The sequence below is a fragment of the Elaeis guineensis genome, chromosome 7 (genome assembly GCF_000442705.2).
Source record: "Elaeis guineensis isolate ETL-2024a chromosome 7, EG11, whole genome shotgun sequence".
Classification (NCBI taxonomy): Eukaryota; Viridiplantae; Streptophyta; class Magnoliopsida; order Arecales; family Arecaceae; genus Elaeis; species Elaeis guineensis.
Genome location: NC_025999.2, coordinates 44,363,220 through 44,382,199, shown reverse-complemented (window position 1 = coordinate 44,382,199; position 18,980 = coordinate 44,363,220). Strand labels below are relative to the sequence as shown.

The following is an 18,980-nucleotide window of genomic DNA, read 5'->3' as shown; positions in this document are numbered from 1 at the left end:
ATGTGCCATCGGAACCCAACATGATCACACTAAATTTTTTTTATAGAAAATATATTGATAGGATATTATCTTCCAATCCATGAAAAATTAGACAAAATGATAATAATCAAAATTGATGTAGAAGTTAAGATCTACCTTCTGTAGAATTTTAATATTTCTTATAATTATTTATATTAGTCATATTTTTTTTTGAAGATCTGGTCCTATTTGAACTGGGAGAGAAATCCAACCTAAATTATGTAACAGAGGACCTCACCACCATTAAATGGAAGCAATTACCTTAGTTTATGGGGTGGATCAATGAAAGAAAAAGGGACTTAAATCTTATTTTCATAATTCTTTCATCTTTTTGAAAAAAAATTAAGAGACTTGAGCAGGTTAACGAAATATTTTTCTTTTTCTATCGGATCATGTTGATATTAGAGTCTCATTCTTTCACATCTATAAAAGCAAGTTGATATCAGAGTCTATATCTATAGAGGCTTTAGTTCATGGCCCAAATGTGTAAGCAATATAAGCAATTAAGGGTAGGACTACCCATGCTTCAACTATATTGAAGGATATAGACGAGCATGGTTGCTAGTTCTTCCTCATGAATAATGAGAGAAAGAGATATCTTATACAACTAAAGAAGAAGATGGTCCAACTTATTGAAATCATCCCAGATTGATGATAACTTTAGCATAAGTGCTAGTAACTCTTATTGTGATCTGTCTTCTATATCTAGAGACAAAGATTTACCATCTAGTAAGAAGGATAAGCAATTTATAGATATGCTAAAAGCTCTTTTCAACCCTTTAAAGTTGAAGCTCGAACCAAGATATATTTTTATCATAGAAATGTTTAGTTGCACAATAAATTCTATTTATAAATCAGCAAGTCTAGCTCCATAACCTCTTTCCATTAAGTATAATTATTCTTGTTGGGTATAAAATACCCTCAGCCGAAGTTCTCAGCGGGATTGACCCTTGCAGGTCCCCTCCGACTTTCGACTACTGGTGGACTCCGCCCAGACTCCTACGGGAGCCGGGCTCCATCCCCAACTTCAACCGCAAGGAAGGCTCCGCCCGGACTCCTACGGGAGCCAGGCTCCGCTCCCAACTCAACCGCAAGGAAGACTCCGCCCGGACTCCTACGGGAGCCAGGCTCCGTCCCCAACTTCAACCGCAAGGAAGACTCTGCCCGGACTCCTACAAGAGCCGGGCTCCGTCCACGACTCCAACTGCTGGTAAGCTCCACCCGGACTCCTACGGGAGCCGGACTCCGTCCTCAACTTCAACCACAAGGAAGACTCCGCCCGGACTCCTACGGGAGCCGGGCTCCGTCACCAACTTCAACTGCTGGTAAGCTCCGTCCGGACTCCTACGGGAGCCGGACTTCGCACCTAACTTTAATTGCAGGAAGACTCCGCCCGGACTCCTACGGGAGCCGGACTCCGTTCACAACTCCAACTGCTGGTAAGCTCCGCCCGGACTCCTACGGGAGCCGGGCTCCGTCCCCAACTTCAACCGCAAGGAAGACTCCGCCCGGACTCCTACGGGAGCTGGACTCCGTCCACAACTCCAACTGCTGGTAAGCTCCGCCCGGACTCCTACGGGAGCTGAGCTCCGTCCCCAACTTCAACCGCAAGGAAGACTCTGCCCGGACTCCTACGGGAGTCGGGCTCCGTCACCAACTGCCATTGCTGGTAAGCTCCGTCCGGACTCCTACGGGAGCCGGACTTCGCACCTGATTTTAATTGCAGGAAGACTCCGCCCAGACTCCTACGGGAGCCGGGCTCCGTCCACAACTCCAACTGCTGGTAAGCTCCGCCCGGACTCCTACGGGAGCCGGGCTCCGTCCCCAACTTCAACTGCAAGGAAGACTCCACCCGGACTCCTACGGGAGCCGGGCTCCGTCACCAACTTCAACTGCTGGTAAGCTCCGTCCGGACTCCTACGAGAGCCGGACTTCGCACCTGACTTTAATTGCTGGAAGACTCCGCCCGGACTCCTACAGGAGCCGGGCTCCGTCCAAACTCCAACTGCTGGTAAGCTCCGCTCGGACTCCTATGGGAGCCGGGCTCCGTCCTCAACTTCAACCGCAAGGAAGACTCCGCCCGGACTCCTACGGGAGTCGGGCTCCGTCCACAACTCCAACTACTGGTAAACTCCGTCCGGACTCCTACGGGAGTCGGGCTCCATCCCCAACTTCAACCGCAAGGAAGACTCCGTCCAGACTCCTACGGGAGTCAGACTCCATCACCAACTTCAACTGCTGGTAAGCTCCATCCGGACTCCTACAGGAGCCGGACTTCGCACCTGACTTTAATTGCAGGAAGACTCCGCCCGGACTCGTACGGGAGCCGGGCTCCGTCCATAACTCCAACTGCTGGTAAGCTCCGCCCGGACTCCTACGGGAGCCAGGCTCCATCCCCAACTTCAACCGCAAGGAAGACTCCGCCCGGACTCCTACGGGAGCCGGACTCCGTCCACAACTCCAACTGCTGGTAAGCTCCGCTCGGACTCCTACGGGAGCCGAGCTCCATCCCCAACTTCAACCGCAAGGAAGACTCTGCCCGGACTCCTACGGGAGTCGGGCTCCGTCACCAACTGCCATTGCTGGTAAGCTCCGTCCGGACTCCTACGGGAGCCGGACTTCGCACCTGACTTTAATTGCAGGAAGACTCCACCCAGACTCCTACGGGAGCCGGGCTCCATCCACAACTCCAACTGCTGGTAAGCTCCGCCCGGACTCCTACGGGAGCCGGGCTCCGTCCCCAACTTCAACTGCAAGGAAGACTCCGCCCGGACTCCTACGGGAGCCGGGCTCCGTCACCAACTTCAACTGCTGGTAAGCTCCGTCCGGACTCCTACGGGAGCCGGACTTCGCACCTGACTTTAATTGCAGGAAGACTCCGCCCGAACTCCTACAGGAGCTGGGCTCCGTCCATAACTCCAACGCTGGTAAGCTCCGCCCGAACTCCTATGGGAGCCGGGCTCCATCCTCAACTTCAACCGCAAGGAAGACTCCGCCTGGACTCCTACGGGAGCCGGGCTCCATCCACAGCTCCAACTGCTGGTAAACTCCGTCCGGACTCCTACAGGAGCTGGGCTCCGTCCCCAACTTCAACCGCAAGGAAGACTCCATCCAGACTCCTACGGGAGCCGGGCTCCGTCACCAACTTCAACTACTGGTAAGCTCCGTCCGGACTCCTACGGGAGCCGGACTACGCACCTGACTTTAATTGTAGGAAGACTCTGTCCGGACTCCTACGGGAGCCGGGCTCCATCCATAACTTCAACCGCAAGGAAGACTCCTCCCGGACTCCTACGGGAGCCGGGCTCCATCCACAACTCCAACTGCTGGTAAGCTCCGCCCGGATTCCTACGGGAGCCGGGCTTCATCCTCCACTCCAACGGCTGCAGACAGACTTCGCCCGGACTCCTACAGGGGTCGGACTCCGCCCACAACTCCAACAGCAAGGACACTCCGCCCAGACCCCTACGGGAGCCGGACTCCACCCTCGGCTGCGACTGAAGGAAGACTCCGTCCGAGCTCCTGCCGAAGCCAAATTCCGAGCTCCTCTCAGACAGATGGCTAACTACCTCTCTCCACCAGACACTCCAGCCGAACTTCAGCCGGCAGACCTTCACCCCCTGGCGCGCCGCAGTAACAGCCGCGATTTTGCTCCATTCCCTGCGGTAGATTCCACGCGACTCCATCACTCCACGACCCTACTCCACCTCCTGCAACGGATTCCACGCGGCTCCATCACTCCCTGACAGGCCGTAATAATGGCCACGGTCCTGCTCCACTTTCTGCGACGGATACTGCGAGATTCTTCTATCCTCTGGCAAGTCACGACAACGGATGCCGCTCCACTCCTCGTGGCAGACTCCACATGGCACGCCCCGGTAATAGCCACGGGTCCACCCCACTACTCTCCGCAACAAACTTTTCCTGACTATGGGCGGCCCACTGCCAGACGGTTACAGGCATCACCATCAGTTTGTTGCCCCCTCCGCCTATAAAAGGGGGAACCCCAGATACGTTATTCTATAAGCTCTCATTTTTACCTAGAAACTCTGTTAAAATTTCTGTTCGAGCATTCCATTCTTGTTGAGGCAGAGAACTGACTTGAGCATCGGAGGGTCTTGCCGGAGCAACCCCACCTCCGGTTTAGACTTTTTTTGCAGGTCCCGACAGCGATCGTGACTCCAGCTTCTCCGACGTAAGCGGATTTTTGCACCAACAGGATTAGCGCTAGAGGAAGGGGCTGTGTCTTCGCAGTACCCTTGTTCTTAAAGGAGCGCTCAACGGAGTCGCCTCCGGTCATCTTCTCCGACACCCGCTCCTCCTTTTCCCCACTGGATCCTCGCCCGATGCCACCCCACAAGACGTCCACACGACGATCCACAGCCTCCACGGCCAGATCTCAGGCTCCGGCCTCACCTCCAGTTTTCCAGCCTCCTCCTCCTCCTCCGGCGATAGCAGTCGACGCGGAGTAATTTGATCTGCTGGTGCAGCAGGTCAGAGGCCTCACTGAGGCCGTACAGGCCATGCAGCAGCAGCAACAGCTGCAAGCATCAATGCACCTGGAAAGGGTGTCGTCGGAATGCCAGAATCCGACAGTGGGGCGAGCCACTTGGGCCAGCCGCCCTGTCTTTTTCGGAAAGACGAATCCGAGGATGGAGAGCCCTCAATCGGATCATGACTCTACCCCTGGAAGATCCCTGCCCCCATTCTGCCTGAGGACCCTCGAGACCTGAAGTCGAGAGGATTTCCTGGATTGGAGGCTCCAGGAAATGAATCGGTGAATCGAAGAACTCCGCCATGCTCTCCCCGCTTATGGTGAGGATATTTGCACTGACCTCCCTTCTCTCAAATGATCATACAGGAACCGATCCCGCCAAACTTCAAACTCTTCCAGTTCGAAAGCTACGATGGGACTTCGGACCCGATCGATCATCTGAAAGCCTTTTGGACGATGATGCTGCTTCATGGCACACCCGATGCCATCTTGTGCCAGGCCTTCCCATCCACCTTGAAGGGAGCAGCGAGAAACTGGTACTTGATGCTGAAGTCGGGTACCATCTTTTCCTTCGATCAAATGAGCCACCAATTCGTGGCCCATTTTGCCAGCAGTCGGCGCCCCCGGAAGGGCTCGGAGTCCCTCATGAATATCAGGCAGAGGGAGGGGGAGTCCATTCGGGCCTACATCAACCGCTTCAATGTCGCAACGCTGGAGGTCCAGAATTTAGACCAATCGGTAGCAATGGCCGCTCTGAAGGGCGGCCTTCAGAAGAATGACCTTTTGTTCTCCCTGGAGAAGAAGTATCCCAGGGATTTTACTGATTTGTTGGCTCGGGCTGAAGGGTACGCCCGAGCGGAAGAAGCCTTCAAAATGAAGGATGAGGAGACCACGAGAGAGCGGCAGGCGGGAGACTCGAGTAAGCCCGCAGTCGAAAAAAGGTCGAGAGAAGCTCGGTCGCATTCTCGATCGCCTCCTGGGCACAAGCGTGTCCATACTCCACCCTGGGTACGTAGGCAGAGAAGTCCGGATCGTAGGGTTTGGTGGGGTTCTCTATCAGAAAGATTCTGCAACTACGCCCCCCTCAATGCCTCGAAGACCCAAGTACTGATGGAGGTCAGGGAGCTGCTCCCTAGGCCAGAGAGGATGCGCACACACCCCGGGAAGCGCAACCCCAATAAGTTCTGTCTCTACCACCGCGACCACGACCACAACATGGAGGAATGCATCCAGCTCTGAGACGAGATCGAGGAGCTCATCCGGCGAGGTCGACTCGATAGGTTCATCCGACGCCGGCCCGAGGGTAGAGAAGATCGGTCAAGGGCCCTGCCGCAACCTGAACCGCCAAGGAGGGAGGAGCAGCCTGGAGATCGGCCTCCAATTGGGACCATCGACTCCATCACCGGAGGGCCTCAAGGAGGAGCAGACCTTCCACGACCATGGAACTCGGAAAACCTGTAAATGCATCGCTTACGACCTTGCCCTGAATCTAAATTCCTTTCGACTTTGCATGTTCCTCCCATTTGGCATGGATTTGTTACGACTAGGGATGACCCCTTCAAACAATTAAAATAAGGTTATGTTAGAAATGGGAGGAGAACCTCATCCTAACATAAATAAAATGAAAGTCCGATTATCTTGAGATCGGATTGGGAGAGAGGCCTTACAACGCCCTAATGCGCCCCCACAGCCATGTCAGGAACAGGAGGAGAACCTCATCCTGGCATGAGCAAAGTCAAAGGCCCGGTTCTTTTAGATCGGATGGGGGGAGAGGCCTTACAACGCCCTAATGCGCCCCCACAGCCATGTCAGGAACAGGAGGAGAACCTCGTCCTGGCATGAGCAAAGTCAAAGGCCCGATTCTTTTAGACCGGATGGGGGGAGAGGCCTTACAATGCCCTAATGCGCCCCCACAATCATATCAGGAACAGGAGGAGAACCTCATCCTGACATGAGCAAAGTCAAAGGCCCGGTTCTTTTAGACCGGATGGGGGGAGAGGCCTTACAATGCCCTAATACGCCCCCACAGCCATGTCAGGAATAGGAGGAGAACCTCGTCCTGACATGAGCAAAGTCGAAGACCCGATTCTTTTAGACCGGATGGGGGGAGAGACCCTTGCGATGGCCCTTATGTGCTCCCGCGGCCCCGTTGGGAACAGGAGGAGAACCTCGTCCTAACCTGAGCTGAAATTGACTACATCAGGAATGGAAGGAGAACCTCATCCTGATGGTGACGAAATCTGACCGCCCAACAAGATCGGATGAAGGGGAAAGGCCCCTCAGCGGCACCTTCACACTTCTACGCAACCCCGCAAAAAGCAAGGGGAGGGCCCTCACTCCGAAAAGAGGAGGAAAATCAAAAAGAAAAAGCGACGAACTACGTCGGAAACAGATGAAAAATAAACCATACCAAAGACCTAAGGAACCTCGTCTCAACAAAGACGGAAAGTTCCTACCAAACGCCCCCGGCCTTTAAGAAGGCTCTCGACACAGGTCAAGAAAACAGCAACGCCTCCGAGGTAACGCGGAGTTCGGACCACCAAGCTCGAGCCTGCGGCCATGAACGATGAGGAAAGCAAACCAGCATATCGATGACTGGGCACCTCCAAACGACGTCAACGTCGGACAAGTCGAATGACAAGAGAAGTTCGGCGGACGATAATTTAATACAATATGCGGACGAGGTAACACAAAATTCTCTTTTCATTCTATTTGTGAAATATACATCACGAAGCCAGAAGGCCAAAGGAAGAAAAGCAAAACGACAAAAGCGAGACAAAACAACAAAAGGAAAAATGTATACATGAAAAGACAGAAGGCCAAGAAGAGCCCTAGAAAAGTCCTGCTCCTTCCGACCTAGAATTATCTACTCCACCCCTTATCCATGACTGCCTCAGATTCTCAACTTCTTCTTCTAGCTCTCTCTTTTTTTCAGTAGCGCATCTTGGAGTGCCCGACGAAGTTGCTGGCTTTCGGTCTCTGCCTCTCGACACCTCTTTCTCAGGACCTCAGATTCTGCCTCCGCGTCCGTGATGGCTTGCTGCTCGTATGCCAGTTGGATCTTCAATTGCTGCAGTTCAGTCGTCCTTTCCTTGAGGGCGACAGAAAGCCCTTCGACGGTTCCTCTTAGGGACTGGAGTTCATTAGAATCCTGAGCAGAAGTAAGCTGAGCCCTATCAGCCAGCTGTCTCTGAAGACGGGCGATTTCGTCAGCCGCCACCCTGAATCTCCCTTTATATTCATCCACCTACCTGCGCCAACCGGCCCGATGTACGTCGTAGCTCATCTCGACGTCCTGAAGCTGCTGCTGAAGGTCGGAGACCTTCTTTGACCACTCTCAATCGCCGTCGGTCCGGGTCAAGAGTCGGGACGAACTCCCTTCCAGCTGGCCAATCCTCTCCTGTGCAGCTGACAGTTCCACCCTGAGAGAGCTGATCTTGGCAGCTTGAGCCCAAATTCGATTGCTAGCACTCTTCTTGTGTTCCTCAAGCTCCTTCGCGAAGTCCGCCTTCCTCCAGCTATACTCCATGATCCCCTTCACGTAGAGATTTCGAAAGCGGGTGGCCTCCGAGGTGGCTTCAGAGTAACCCTCCCTTAACCTACGAAGCTCGCCTTCCATCTTCTTCGACCTTTTCGTCGCATGAAGAACCTCCTTCTTCAGCCGCTGGATCGTGGACTTCAACGGGATCCCCTGGGGCAGGGGAAGTGCCTTGGCAGGACACTGCCATCAAGAGACAGAAGCGTCAAGGCGCGTCTCATTGCAGAAATAAAAATAAAAAGGGGGGAAGGGAGAGAAGAGAAGCCATCCATGGTGAAAAATTCAACTTTATTGATTGAATAATTCTTGAAGACAAAAAGAAAGGAAAAAATTACAGTAAAAGAAAGCTACAAGGTCAGAGGTCTCATATCTCAGAAGCAGGAGTTGGGGAGCTCGGTGACCCTGGAAGGGGGGCTGCGGCAGCAGTAGCGGCAGGAGAAGGCCCGGCCTCATCTTCAGACTCCTCGCCCAAGAAGCTGAGGTCGAGCTCGAAAAATTTCCTGATCACCTTCTCCTGGCAGAGCTCGAACCCCTTGATGAAGGCTTCCTGGCCAAATCGGACGTTCAGGTCTCTCATCTCCACGGAGGCCTTGAACTCCTCTACCGCAAGACCCCTGGCCTCCGAGACCAGGACTGAAATCTGCTCCATCAAATTGGTGACCCCGGCCTCCGCCATTCTCACCGTCTCCTCCAAGGTCTGTTTCTCCTCCTCCCGGGCCTGCTTCTCTTTCTCCAGGGCCTCTTGGAGGGCAACTACTTCAGCGGCCTTTTCCTTGAGGCGGGCGACTTCGGCCCGACGATGCTCCTCCACCTGGATGGCATCCCTCCTCACCCGGTTCGTCGCCTCGATGTTGGCGAGGAGTTGATGCCCAATCTGTAAGGGCGGCTAGGGGATCAGAATAGGGGTCGAAAAATCAATTAAACGAAGATTTGTCTACCTCGAGAAAGGACCTCAGGGAGTCCCAAACCCGCTACTCAGGATCGGCGTGATCGATCCTCTCGACGACCTCAGGCAGAATGCAGCCGTCGATCAACCGCTTGATCAGATCCCTGTCATTGAAGGGGTTCTCCAGCTCCTCTTCGGAACCGAGGAACTCGTCAGCGGTGGTTCGACGGCTACTCACCTTGCGGGCCACCGACTTCCTTCTCTTCCTCCTCTCGACTACGGGCACCTCCGTGGAGTGGACCCCCGAAATGGGAGCCCTAGTCGGCGGACTCCTTGAAGAGGCCCGAGGGATCGTTGGTTCGGCGTCCGAAGGAACGTCGATCGCTGGAGCTGTCTGGACAGGCGCAGCCAAGCTCATCTCCTCTGTCCTAGCCCTCTTTGCTGATCCGGAGGCCGCGGCACCCTTTCTTTTGTGGGCCTTGAGGCCCCTGGCAAGCATCCATGCTGCTTCGGCGTTCATTCCTTAAAAAAAAAAAATCAATCAATCAAAAATCAGAAGTCAATAATGGGGTGAAAAAGGAAGGAGTAGCATGCAAAAAAAAGAAAAGAAAAGAAAAGAAGAGAAGAAAAGAAAAAAGAAAGAGAGAAAAAAGAGAAAAGAGAAGAAAAAGAAAAAGAAGAAGGACGGAAGAAGAGAAGAGAAAGGAAAAGATGAAGTACTCGCAGGATCCTAGGGGCTCAGGCCGATGTTGAACAAAAATTGCTCCCTCAGAAGGTTGGGAAGGGAAGGAGCGGAGTAGTCAAGAAGCTTCCGGGCAGCCTGGAGGTCGTCCTCCCCCAGGCTAGGGGCCCGACGGACAGAATCCCTCAGAGAGCCCCAAGGGGGCAGGCCCTGACAGTGAACGAAGAGGTATTTTTTCTTCCAGTTGTGGATTGAAGAGGGGGTACCTTTCAGCAACCCCTTCTTGCCGAACTGAGGAAGAAATACCACCAGTCCTTCGTCGAAGGATGACGCTTGAAGGTATAGAAATGCCTAAACAGAGAGAGAGACGGTTGGACCTCGACTACGTGGCAAAGGGAGAGAAATCCTATCAAAAACCTAAAAAAATTCAGAGCAACTGAAGCCAAAGAGATATCTAAGAAGCGGAAGAGGGCGACAACAAAGGGCGGAAGCGGAAGCCGGAGCCCAGCACGGAACGCCTCCTGATACAAGCAAAAACGACCGGGTGGGGGAGTGCTGGCCCGATCGGAGGGGTCGGGCAGTTCCAGGTTGTACTCCGGAGGAACTCCATACTGAACCCTTATTAGAAGGAGTTCATCCGGAGTCAGAGAGCATGGAATGGTGTCTGACGCAAAAATCGGGTGAAGCCCAGCCCCAGATGCGGGTTCATCTACAAAATGAGGAACCTGGGGGGTTGAGGCGGAAGAACTCCCGGAACCGCTGGAAGCGGAAGAGCCAGAAGATATTTCAAATAACTTCGAATGATGACTCTAAAGATCCCAAAGAAAACAGACAGGACAAAGGATGAGAGGTCACAGGAGACCAACTCAGAGGAAGGCGACAGAAGAAAATGACGAAGAAAAGGCCCCTAAGCGGCAGAGAGAAGAGCGAAGATTCTGGGACTAACCTAGATCGCTCTGAAGGACGCGGAGGGGCGAGGATAGGGACGACTCGAAGGACGCCTATGGCCCAAGAAGACGCCAAGGAGAATCGGAACTCTCAAAAAAGGGGCGGATACTGATGGAACTCTCGAACGGAATGGGGCCCCTAAAGGCGGAGGGATGGGTTTAAATAGACCCTGGGATCCGACGCCATAATGATCGCGAATCCCCCCAGACCGGCCCGCGCTTGACACGTGTCCCACTCGCCACGGCAGACGGCTAAAAGTGGCTGTCGGCTGACAGAGCCATTACTGTGCCGTACCTGGGCCAGCGTACCAACGGAATTTCAAAGGGTCCCTTCGTATCGCCCCGATTCGAAAAGACTCCAGTACGCGTGCATTTAATGCCAAAATATCTGGAGACGGTCGTGCGCAGGATTCGAGGGGACAACTTCAGCTGTGCCAATCTCTCTGTACTTCCTTCATTCGAAATTCGAACTCGAAAGTAGGAGGACTGGTGTTGGGTATAAAATATCCTCAATCGAAGTTCTCAGTGGGATTAACCCTTGCAGGTCCCCTCCGACTTTCGACTACTGGTGGACTCCGCCCAGACTCCTACGGGAGCCGGGCTCCGTCCACGACTCCAACTGCTGGTAAGCTCCGCCCGGACTCCTATGGGAGCCGGGCTCCGTCCCCAACTTCAACCGCAAGGAAGGCTCCGTCCGGACTCCTATGGGAGCCGGACTCCGTCCCCAACTTCAACCGTAAGGAAGGCTCCGCCTGGACTCCTACGGGAGCCGGGCTCCATCCCCAACTTCAACGCAAGGAAGGCTCCGCCCGGACTCCTACGGGAGCCGGGCTCCGTCCCCAACTTCAACCACAAGGAAGACTCCGCCCGGACTCCTACGGGAGCCGAGCTCCGTCCCCAACTTCAACTGCAAGGAAGACTCTGCCCGGACTCCTACGGGAGCCGGGCTCCGTCCATGACTCCAACTACTGGTAAGCTCCGCCCGGACTCCTATGGGAGCCGGGCTCCGTCCCCAACTTCAACCGCAAGGAAGACTCCGTCCGGACTCCTACGGGAGCCAGGCTCCGTCACCAACTTCAACTGCTGGTAAGCCCCGTCCAGACTCCTACGGGAGCCGGACTTCGCACATGACTTTAATTGCAGGAAGACTCTGCCCGGACTCCTACGGGAGCCGGGCTCCGTCCACAACTCCAACTGCTGGTAAGCTCCACCCGGACTCCTACGGGAGTCGGGCTCCGTCCCCAACTTCAACCGCAAGGAAGACTCCGCTCGGACTCCTACGGGAGTCGGGCTCCGTCCACAACTCCAACTGCTGGTAAGCTCCGCCCGGACTCCTACGGGAGTCGGGCTCCGTCCCCAACTTCAATCGCAAGGAAGACTCTGCCCGGACTCCTACGGGAGCCGGGCTCCATCACCAACTACCATTGCTGGTAAGCTCCGTCCGGACTCCTACGATAGCCGGACTTCGCACCTGACTTTAATTGTAGGAAGACTCCGCCCGGACTCCTACGGGAGCCGGGCTCCGTCCACAACTCCAACTGTTGGTAAGCTCCGTCCGGACTCCTACGGGAGTCGGGCTCCGTCTCCAACTTCAACCGCAAGGAAGACTCCGTCCGCACTCCTACGGGAGCCGGGCTCCATCACCAACTTCAACTGCTGGTAAGCTCCGTCCGGACTCCTACGGGAGCTGGACTTTGCACCTGACTTTAATTGCAGGAAGACTCCGCCCGGACTCCTATGGGAGCCGGGCTCCGTCCACAACTCCAACTGCTGGTAAGCTCTACCCGGATTCCTACGGGAGCCGGGCTCTGTCCACAACTCCAACTGCTGGTAAGCTCCGCCCGGACTCCTACGGGAGCCGGGCTCCGTCCCCAACTTCAACCGCAAGGAAGACTCCGCCCGAACTCCTACGGGAGCTGGGCTCCGTCACCAACTGCCATTGCTGGTAAGCTCCGTCTGGACTCCTACGGGAGCCGGATTTCGCACCTGACTTTAATTACAGGAAGACTCCGTCCGGACTCCTACAGGAGCCGGGCTCCGTTCACAACTCCAACTGCTGGTAAGCTCCGCCCGGACTCCTACGGGAGCCGGGCTCTGTCCCCAACTTCAACCACAAAGAAGACTTCATCCGGACTCCTACGGGAGCCGGGCTCCGTCACCAACTTCAACTGCTGGTAAGCTCCGTTCGAACTCCTATGGTAGCCGGACTTCGCACCTGACTTTAATTGCAGGAAGACTCCGCTCGGACTCCTACGGGAGCCGTGCTCCGTCCACAACTTCAACCGCAAGGAAGACTCCGCCCGGACTCCTATGGGAGCCGGGCTCCGTCCACAACTCCAACTGCTGGTAAGCTCCGCCCGGATTCCTACGGAAGCCGGGCTCCGTCCTCCATTCCAACGGCTGCAGGCAGACTTCGTCTGGACTCCTATGGGGGCCAGACTCCGCCCACGACTCCAACAGCAAGGACACTCCGCCCAGACCCCTACGGGAGCCAGACTCCACCCCCGACTGTGACTGAAGGAAGACTCCGTCCGAGCTCCTGCCGAAGCCGGATTTCGAGCTCCTCTTGGACAGATGGCTAACTACCTCTCTCCGCCAAACACTCCAGCTGGACTTCAGTCGGCAGACCTTCACCCCCTGGCGCGTCGCAGTAACAGCCGCGATTCTGCTCCATTCCCTGCGGCAGATTCCACGCGACTCCATCACTCCACGACCCTGCTCCACCTCCTGCGATGGATTCCACGCGGCTCCATCACTCCCTGACAGGCCGTAATAATGGCCACGATCCTGCTCCACTTCCTGCGATGGATACCGCGCGATTCTTCTATCCTCTGGCAAGTCGCGACAACGGACGCCGCTCCACTCCTCGTGGCAGACTCCACGTGGCACGCCCCGGTAATAGCCATGGGTCCACCCCACTACTCTTCGCAACAAACTTTTTCTGACTATGGGCGGCCCATTGCCAGACGGTTTCAGGCATCACCATCAGTTTGTTGCCCCCTCCGCCTATAAAAAGGAGAATCCCAGATACGTTATTCTATAAGCTCTCATTTTTACCTAGAAACTCTGCTAAAATTTTCGTTCGAGCACTCCATTCTTGTTGAGGCAGAGAACTGACTTGAATGTCGGAGGGTCTTGCCGGAGCAACCCCACCTCCGGTTTAGACTTCTTTTGCAGGTCCCGGCGGTGACCGTGACTCCAGCTTCTCCGGCGTAAGCGGATTTTTACACTAACAATTCTTATAGGTATTTTCAAGAAAACAAAAGGTTTTCATTTTGGAACTTATCATGTGATAGGGGATTTTGGTATAATTTTCTACATGCATTTCAATTTTAGGGGCTAATAGAGAGAAGAATGGAAACTCTTCTTAATCGCCTCCCTCCCTCCCCATAACAGCCTTAGTATACTCTTCCTATCCTCCCTATCTCCCTCCAAAATATGCCTTTTACTTGGCCCGATTTCTCTCTTCCCATGTCTCCCACCCAATTGACCATTTGAGTCTATTACTGGTTTCCATGCTTCTATATTCTTGATGAGGCTCAACAATCTAAACATAATGAAAATAGCTATTTGCACTTGTTCTCAATATCTATTTTATCTTTCTATAGCATAAAGAATGAGTTTTGTTGCAAATCCTAAATTAACTTGATTTAACAAAATAGGATAAGCATGGGTGTTGTGGGTGTGAAGGAGAAGTATAGAATCAAGAGGATTTTCATATTAGATTGGGGAGGTCATATTGGGGAAGAGAGTGCTAAAATTGTGGGGTTATTTCATTTTTTTAAGACACTTGGATGAGGTAGTTATAATTTTCAGATATCAATTTTCCCCCCAATACAACAACTTCAGAATGAATGATGCAGATAAACAAATTTATGATGATATAAGTTTGTAATTCTATTCTTGCATCATTATTAAATTTGGAGAGTGTTTTCAATGGAATTGGGAGGTATAGTTTAGATGCTTCAAGTTACCTCAACTATAGTTAAAGATTACCATCACTTTTATATATAAAATCATTCATACTTTTGTCAATAACATTTAAATATATAAATTTATACAAAAAGAAGTGACTCAACGGTGGCAACCTTCAGATCCCCTTGGTGGCCCAAGTGGTGCAACCAATTTTAGTGACTCAATATTAAAAGTCAAAATTTTAAAAGACCATATTACTCCAAAGGCTCTAACCTAACACTAACTCTAATAGGGTGTGAGTTGTATCTTTTGCATGAAAAAATGATTGATCTTCTTTCACAACATAAACCATTGGATTGCACTTTATACAGATTTTAAAGTGCGACTTTTGCTTCATGATTTGTGCTGACATATGGAAAGGAGAGATTTGAGCACTTTGAAAGTTGTGCAAAATGCAATATAATGCTTTATGCCATAAAAAAAGATCAATCATTATTTTGTATGAAAGATACAACCCAAAGGGCCTAGCTTGAAATCCGAGTCATTGAACTCATACATTTGTAATTTGATTTGTGTATGGCCGGAAGTTTTGCTCCATCTTCAACTAATGTTGATTTTAGGCTGAGAGGTTGTGTAACTTAAATCAATCCAATTTATTAAATAGATAATCTAATCCAATTGAAATTATGGCTAAACTATTTTTTTCTAGGACTCTCAACTAAACAAACCCAAAACTAAAATTACTAAAACTAATCACCAAACTGATCTTGGATAGGGTTGGCTTAACTGAAAGCTTTTAGTTAGATGTAGGATAGAAATTCTATTTTTTTAACGAAAGAAAGATTCATCTTAGCATGAATCCACTGTTGGATCCCCCGTAGCATCTCAAAGCACTTGACTCCATCATTCATTTGCTCGCATGGATCTCAAAGTGAATAGTGGAAGATCCAGTGGTAGATTCGCACGATGGCACTTCCTTCTTTCACACGGATGATACACCATGGACCCTTGGATGTAGGCAACTATAGTTGTTGAATGGTAGATGTTCTTAGGCATTTTATGGAACATTTCAGGCTCGCGCATTACATACGATAATGTTGGATGCTAACCTTATTTGATGGCATGAACACGAACCTGCAGGTCTTCTTATTAGAGGGCGAGAAGGATGGAGGTATGGCGGATCTTAAACCACTCCAGCCGCTGCAGTTAGTGCAGCCCAACAAGCTCGAGCGACCATTACCAAACGACTCTGGCAAACGGCCCGGATGCCGCCGAACAAAAGGCCCGATATGTAATTTAGGTTCGTCGCCATCGATTGTCCCACCTGTATAATATATTGATGTTAGTATTCCGATCAAAAGATTGGACTTATTCGTACTTGATTTCGGGGGAAAAAAGTAGGAAGGCGACAGAATAGGGTGGAATTTGTTTTCAATTGGTCACTAACTTGAATAATCTGAATTATCTGCATTAACAGTTGTGTTGGTGATGCAATGAGCGTGTATCGGCGCTTGGGCTGAAGGCGACGTGATGGGTATAGAAGGACGGAGATGATGCAATGAGTAGCATCTCGTTAGTCGATACCCGCGAGACCACCGAAAGAGCGGCATTGTTTTTAGCGCTCGTCTTTAACGATGGATGCTACAAGCTTCGACGCAACGCACGCAGCCGTCCAAACGAGTGGCGCCGGACAAGTGTCTTAGTTTTCTACTCACTGCCTTCGCCCTTGATGTGTACCTCGCACTACTTCCGTCCCTCGGATTCATGTTACTCAAACTCGTGTTGAATTAGTGTTTTATTATTCCAAAATCACAAAGTTCCGGTGCAAAGCATGCGTTGTCCATTTGCTCTGTGATCCAGGAGAAATTATTGCATGGACCAGGTCCAAGTGGAGCTACGCAAATCTCGGGGCATTTGCACGGTGGATCATTCGCGATCGGGAATTGGTAAAATACCAGGGTAACGTGGCGTGTCATCCACCGGGGGATTTGGCGTGGTCCACTGGACCTTGTTCCAGTAATAATTAGACGTGATCCAGGGTCCAGGGTCCAGGGTCCAGGCTCTCTTTCTTGATTGGAATCCGGATGTGGTACGCGGAGAAGGGGAAAAAGAGGCCTCTCGCATTCTGGCTTCATATTTCCTCTCTTCCGTTGTTCCATTCTTCCCCACCCATAATAGCCGCTAACCATCACATTGCCTCGCCTGGGAAGGAAACGAGGAGTAATCAGTGAAGCGAAAAGGTAGAGTAGCCAGAGATGTCAGATCTCAGCCTAGGCGAAGGGAAGTGAGGTCATTCGTCTTTTTCAATCTCTCTGCCTTCTTGAGAAGATCCGGATCCTGGCTTTCCTTTTTTTTTTTCCGCCATTTTCTAATTCGGGATTTCCTCTTTCCCTTCCTTTCTTGGTTTCTTTGTAATAAAGAAAATCTCGAATCACCACCTTCGATCCCCTCTTCTTGTTTTCTTATACGTGTTTGAAATCTTGGCGGAAGGCTACCTCCACCTTCTCCTCTCTCTCTTTCTCTCTCTCGAGTGGTTGATTATATGGCGGCGTCCATCACCTCCACCGCCCGAAAGGACCACGACTCCATCATCGAATCTCCTCTTCCGAAGTCCGGCGGCGCCGCAAAGGACGCCGGCAAGAAGGATGCCGGAGGCATCCATGCTTGTGGCTCCGATCACCACCCTCGCCGTCAGCACCCCCGCGGCGCCAAGATCAATGCCGGCCACCCTGCCCTTCCTTTCTTGAAGCAAGAGTTGCCTTCCCAGAAGAAAGAGGCCAATTGGCACGCCATCGGCGGTGCCCGCAATCCCATTCTTGAGGCACCAGCGGCAGCTGCCGCCGCCGCCCACTCGGCCTGCGACAAAGAACCGACTCCTCACTCCTCTTCGGCCAGCCATTGCTACCAGAGCGCCCTCAGCGGCAGCTTCTGTAGCGAGGCGCAGCACACCGAAGCCAAGGACAGCTTCCTGACCGCCAGGGTCAGCGATGCCACTGCTGTCAGCGTCGGCAATGGCTGTGGCAGCGCCAAGATCAGCGACCCCATAAATGGCAGTAGCGGCAGCTCGAGCAGCGGCACGAATGATGAATGCTGCAGCAGCTCGAGCAGCTTCAGCACCGGAGGTACGAACAAGCCCCACAAGGCAAACGATGCGCGGTGGGAGGCCATCCGGGCTGTCAGATCTCGAGACGGGTATCTTGGGCTGCACCACTTCAGGTTGCTGAGGAAGCTGGGCTGCGGGGACATCGGTAGCGTGTACCTTGCGGAGCTGAGCGGAACGGGGAGTCACTTTGCCATGAAGGTGATGGACAAGGCAGTGCTCGCCAGCCGGAAGAAGCTGGCAAGGGCCCAGACAGAGAGGGAGATACTACAATGCCTCGACCACCCGTTCTTGCCGACCCTCTATACACACTTTGAGACTGATAAGTTCTCTTGCTTGGTTATGGAGTTCTGCCCCGGTGGAGATCTGCACACTCTTCGACAGAGACAGCCAGGGAAGTATTTTAGCGAGAATGCAGCAAGGTATGTTGCCAATGCCATATTTTGTTCAAGATATTATTTCAACCATTTTGGATGCTAGATATATCCGAAATAGAAAAAAAATATTTCATATTGTTGTTCAGATTATTGTTACTATCGATGTGGATGCTATAGGTACTAGGAATAAAAGAAAATGTATAGATGCACTTGTAGTAGAAGAAAATGTACCATTAGGAGAAACTGTCAATACTTCAGTAACTTCTCATTAAAATTGTTAAGTTAAATGCTATTTTGGAGGATAACATAGTGATATGCGCTTATGCAACTAAAGATAGTATATATTTTGTTTTTAAGAAAAAAATGTGTGTGTATGTGTGTATCGATTCATTTAGAGTAAGCATGGAGTAAAAGGGGAAGCAGAGATTTCTTCATGTGTCATTGATATGTGAAAGGTTAAAAGCTATTGCAAAAAGTTATCTTAACTAATGCAAACTTTCTGTTCTTCACAATTTTATTCAGTAGATTACTAGATTGTTTGCCAACAATTAAATTAGTAAATTGATAATTTGATAAGTTTGTAAATTGTGGCTAAAGCATTTACAAAATATTCATGGTTATAATATTTAATGTTGATTGATATTGGATCTACAGTTTTTGCTTCTCCCATTTTTGTGGTTTTTTCATTCAAAAATTTTTGCCATCTTTTATATCTTCTTTTCAGTTTTGGCTTAGCTTTATGCGGTGATTAGTTGCATTTTGTTTCTTCTTTCTGAAGATAATTTTGTCAAGATTAGGACAGAAAGGGTAAATTCGCTAGTTTGATTGTCTTTTGCAAGAAATCATATTACCTTTACCTCACATGGAGAAGATGTTGAAGCTGACCACTAACCTTAAGATCTTTTTGAGGAAGATCTACACTTTAGATCCAACTCAAATTTCAGTAGGTTTCTCAAAGGGGGATTGTGGATGCTTAAGGAAAGTATCACAGATGAGTGTTAAATATGCCTTTACAGAATGAC

General features: G+C 51.4%; 1 protein-coding gene across 1 annotated transcript in view; it reads left to right on the top strand.

The window, feature by feature from the left end:
- The first annotated feature begins 16,762 nt into the window (after window positions 1–16,762).
- Window positions 16,763–18,980, top strand: part of LOC105035447 (serine/threonine-protein kinase D6PKL1) — a 42,668-nt gene continuing 40,450 nt past the window's right edge. The window contains exon 1 of the mRNA XM_010911004.4: window positions 16,763–18,003. Within this exon, the coding sequence (XP_010909306.1) occupies window positions 17,024–18,003 (980 nt within the window). The 5' untranslated portion in view covers window positions 16,763–17,023. The remainder of the gene's footprint in view (window positions 18,004–18,980) is intronic.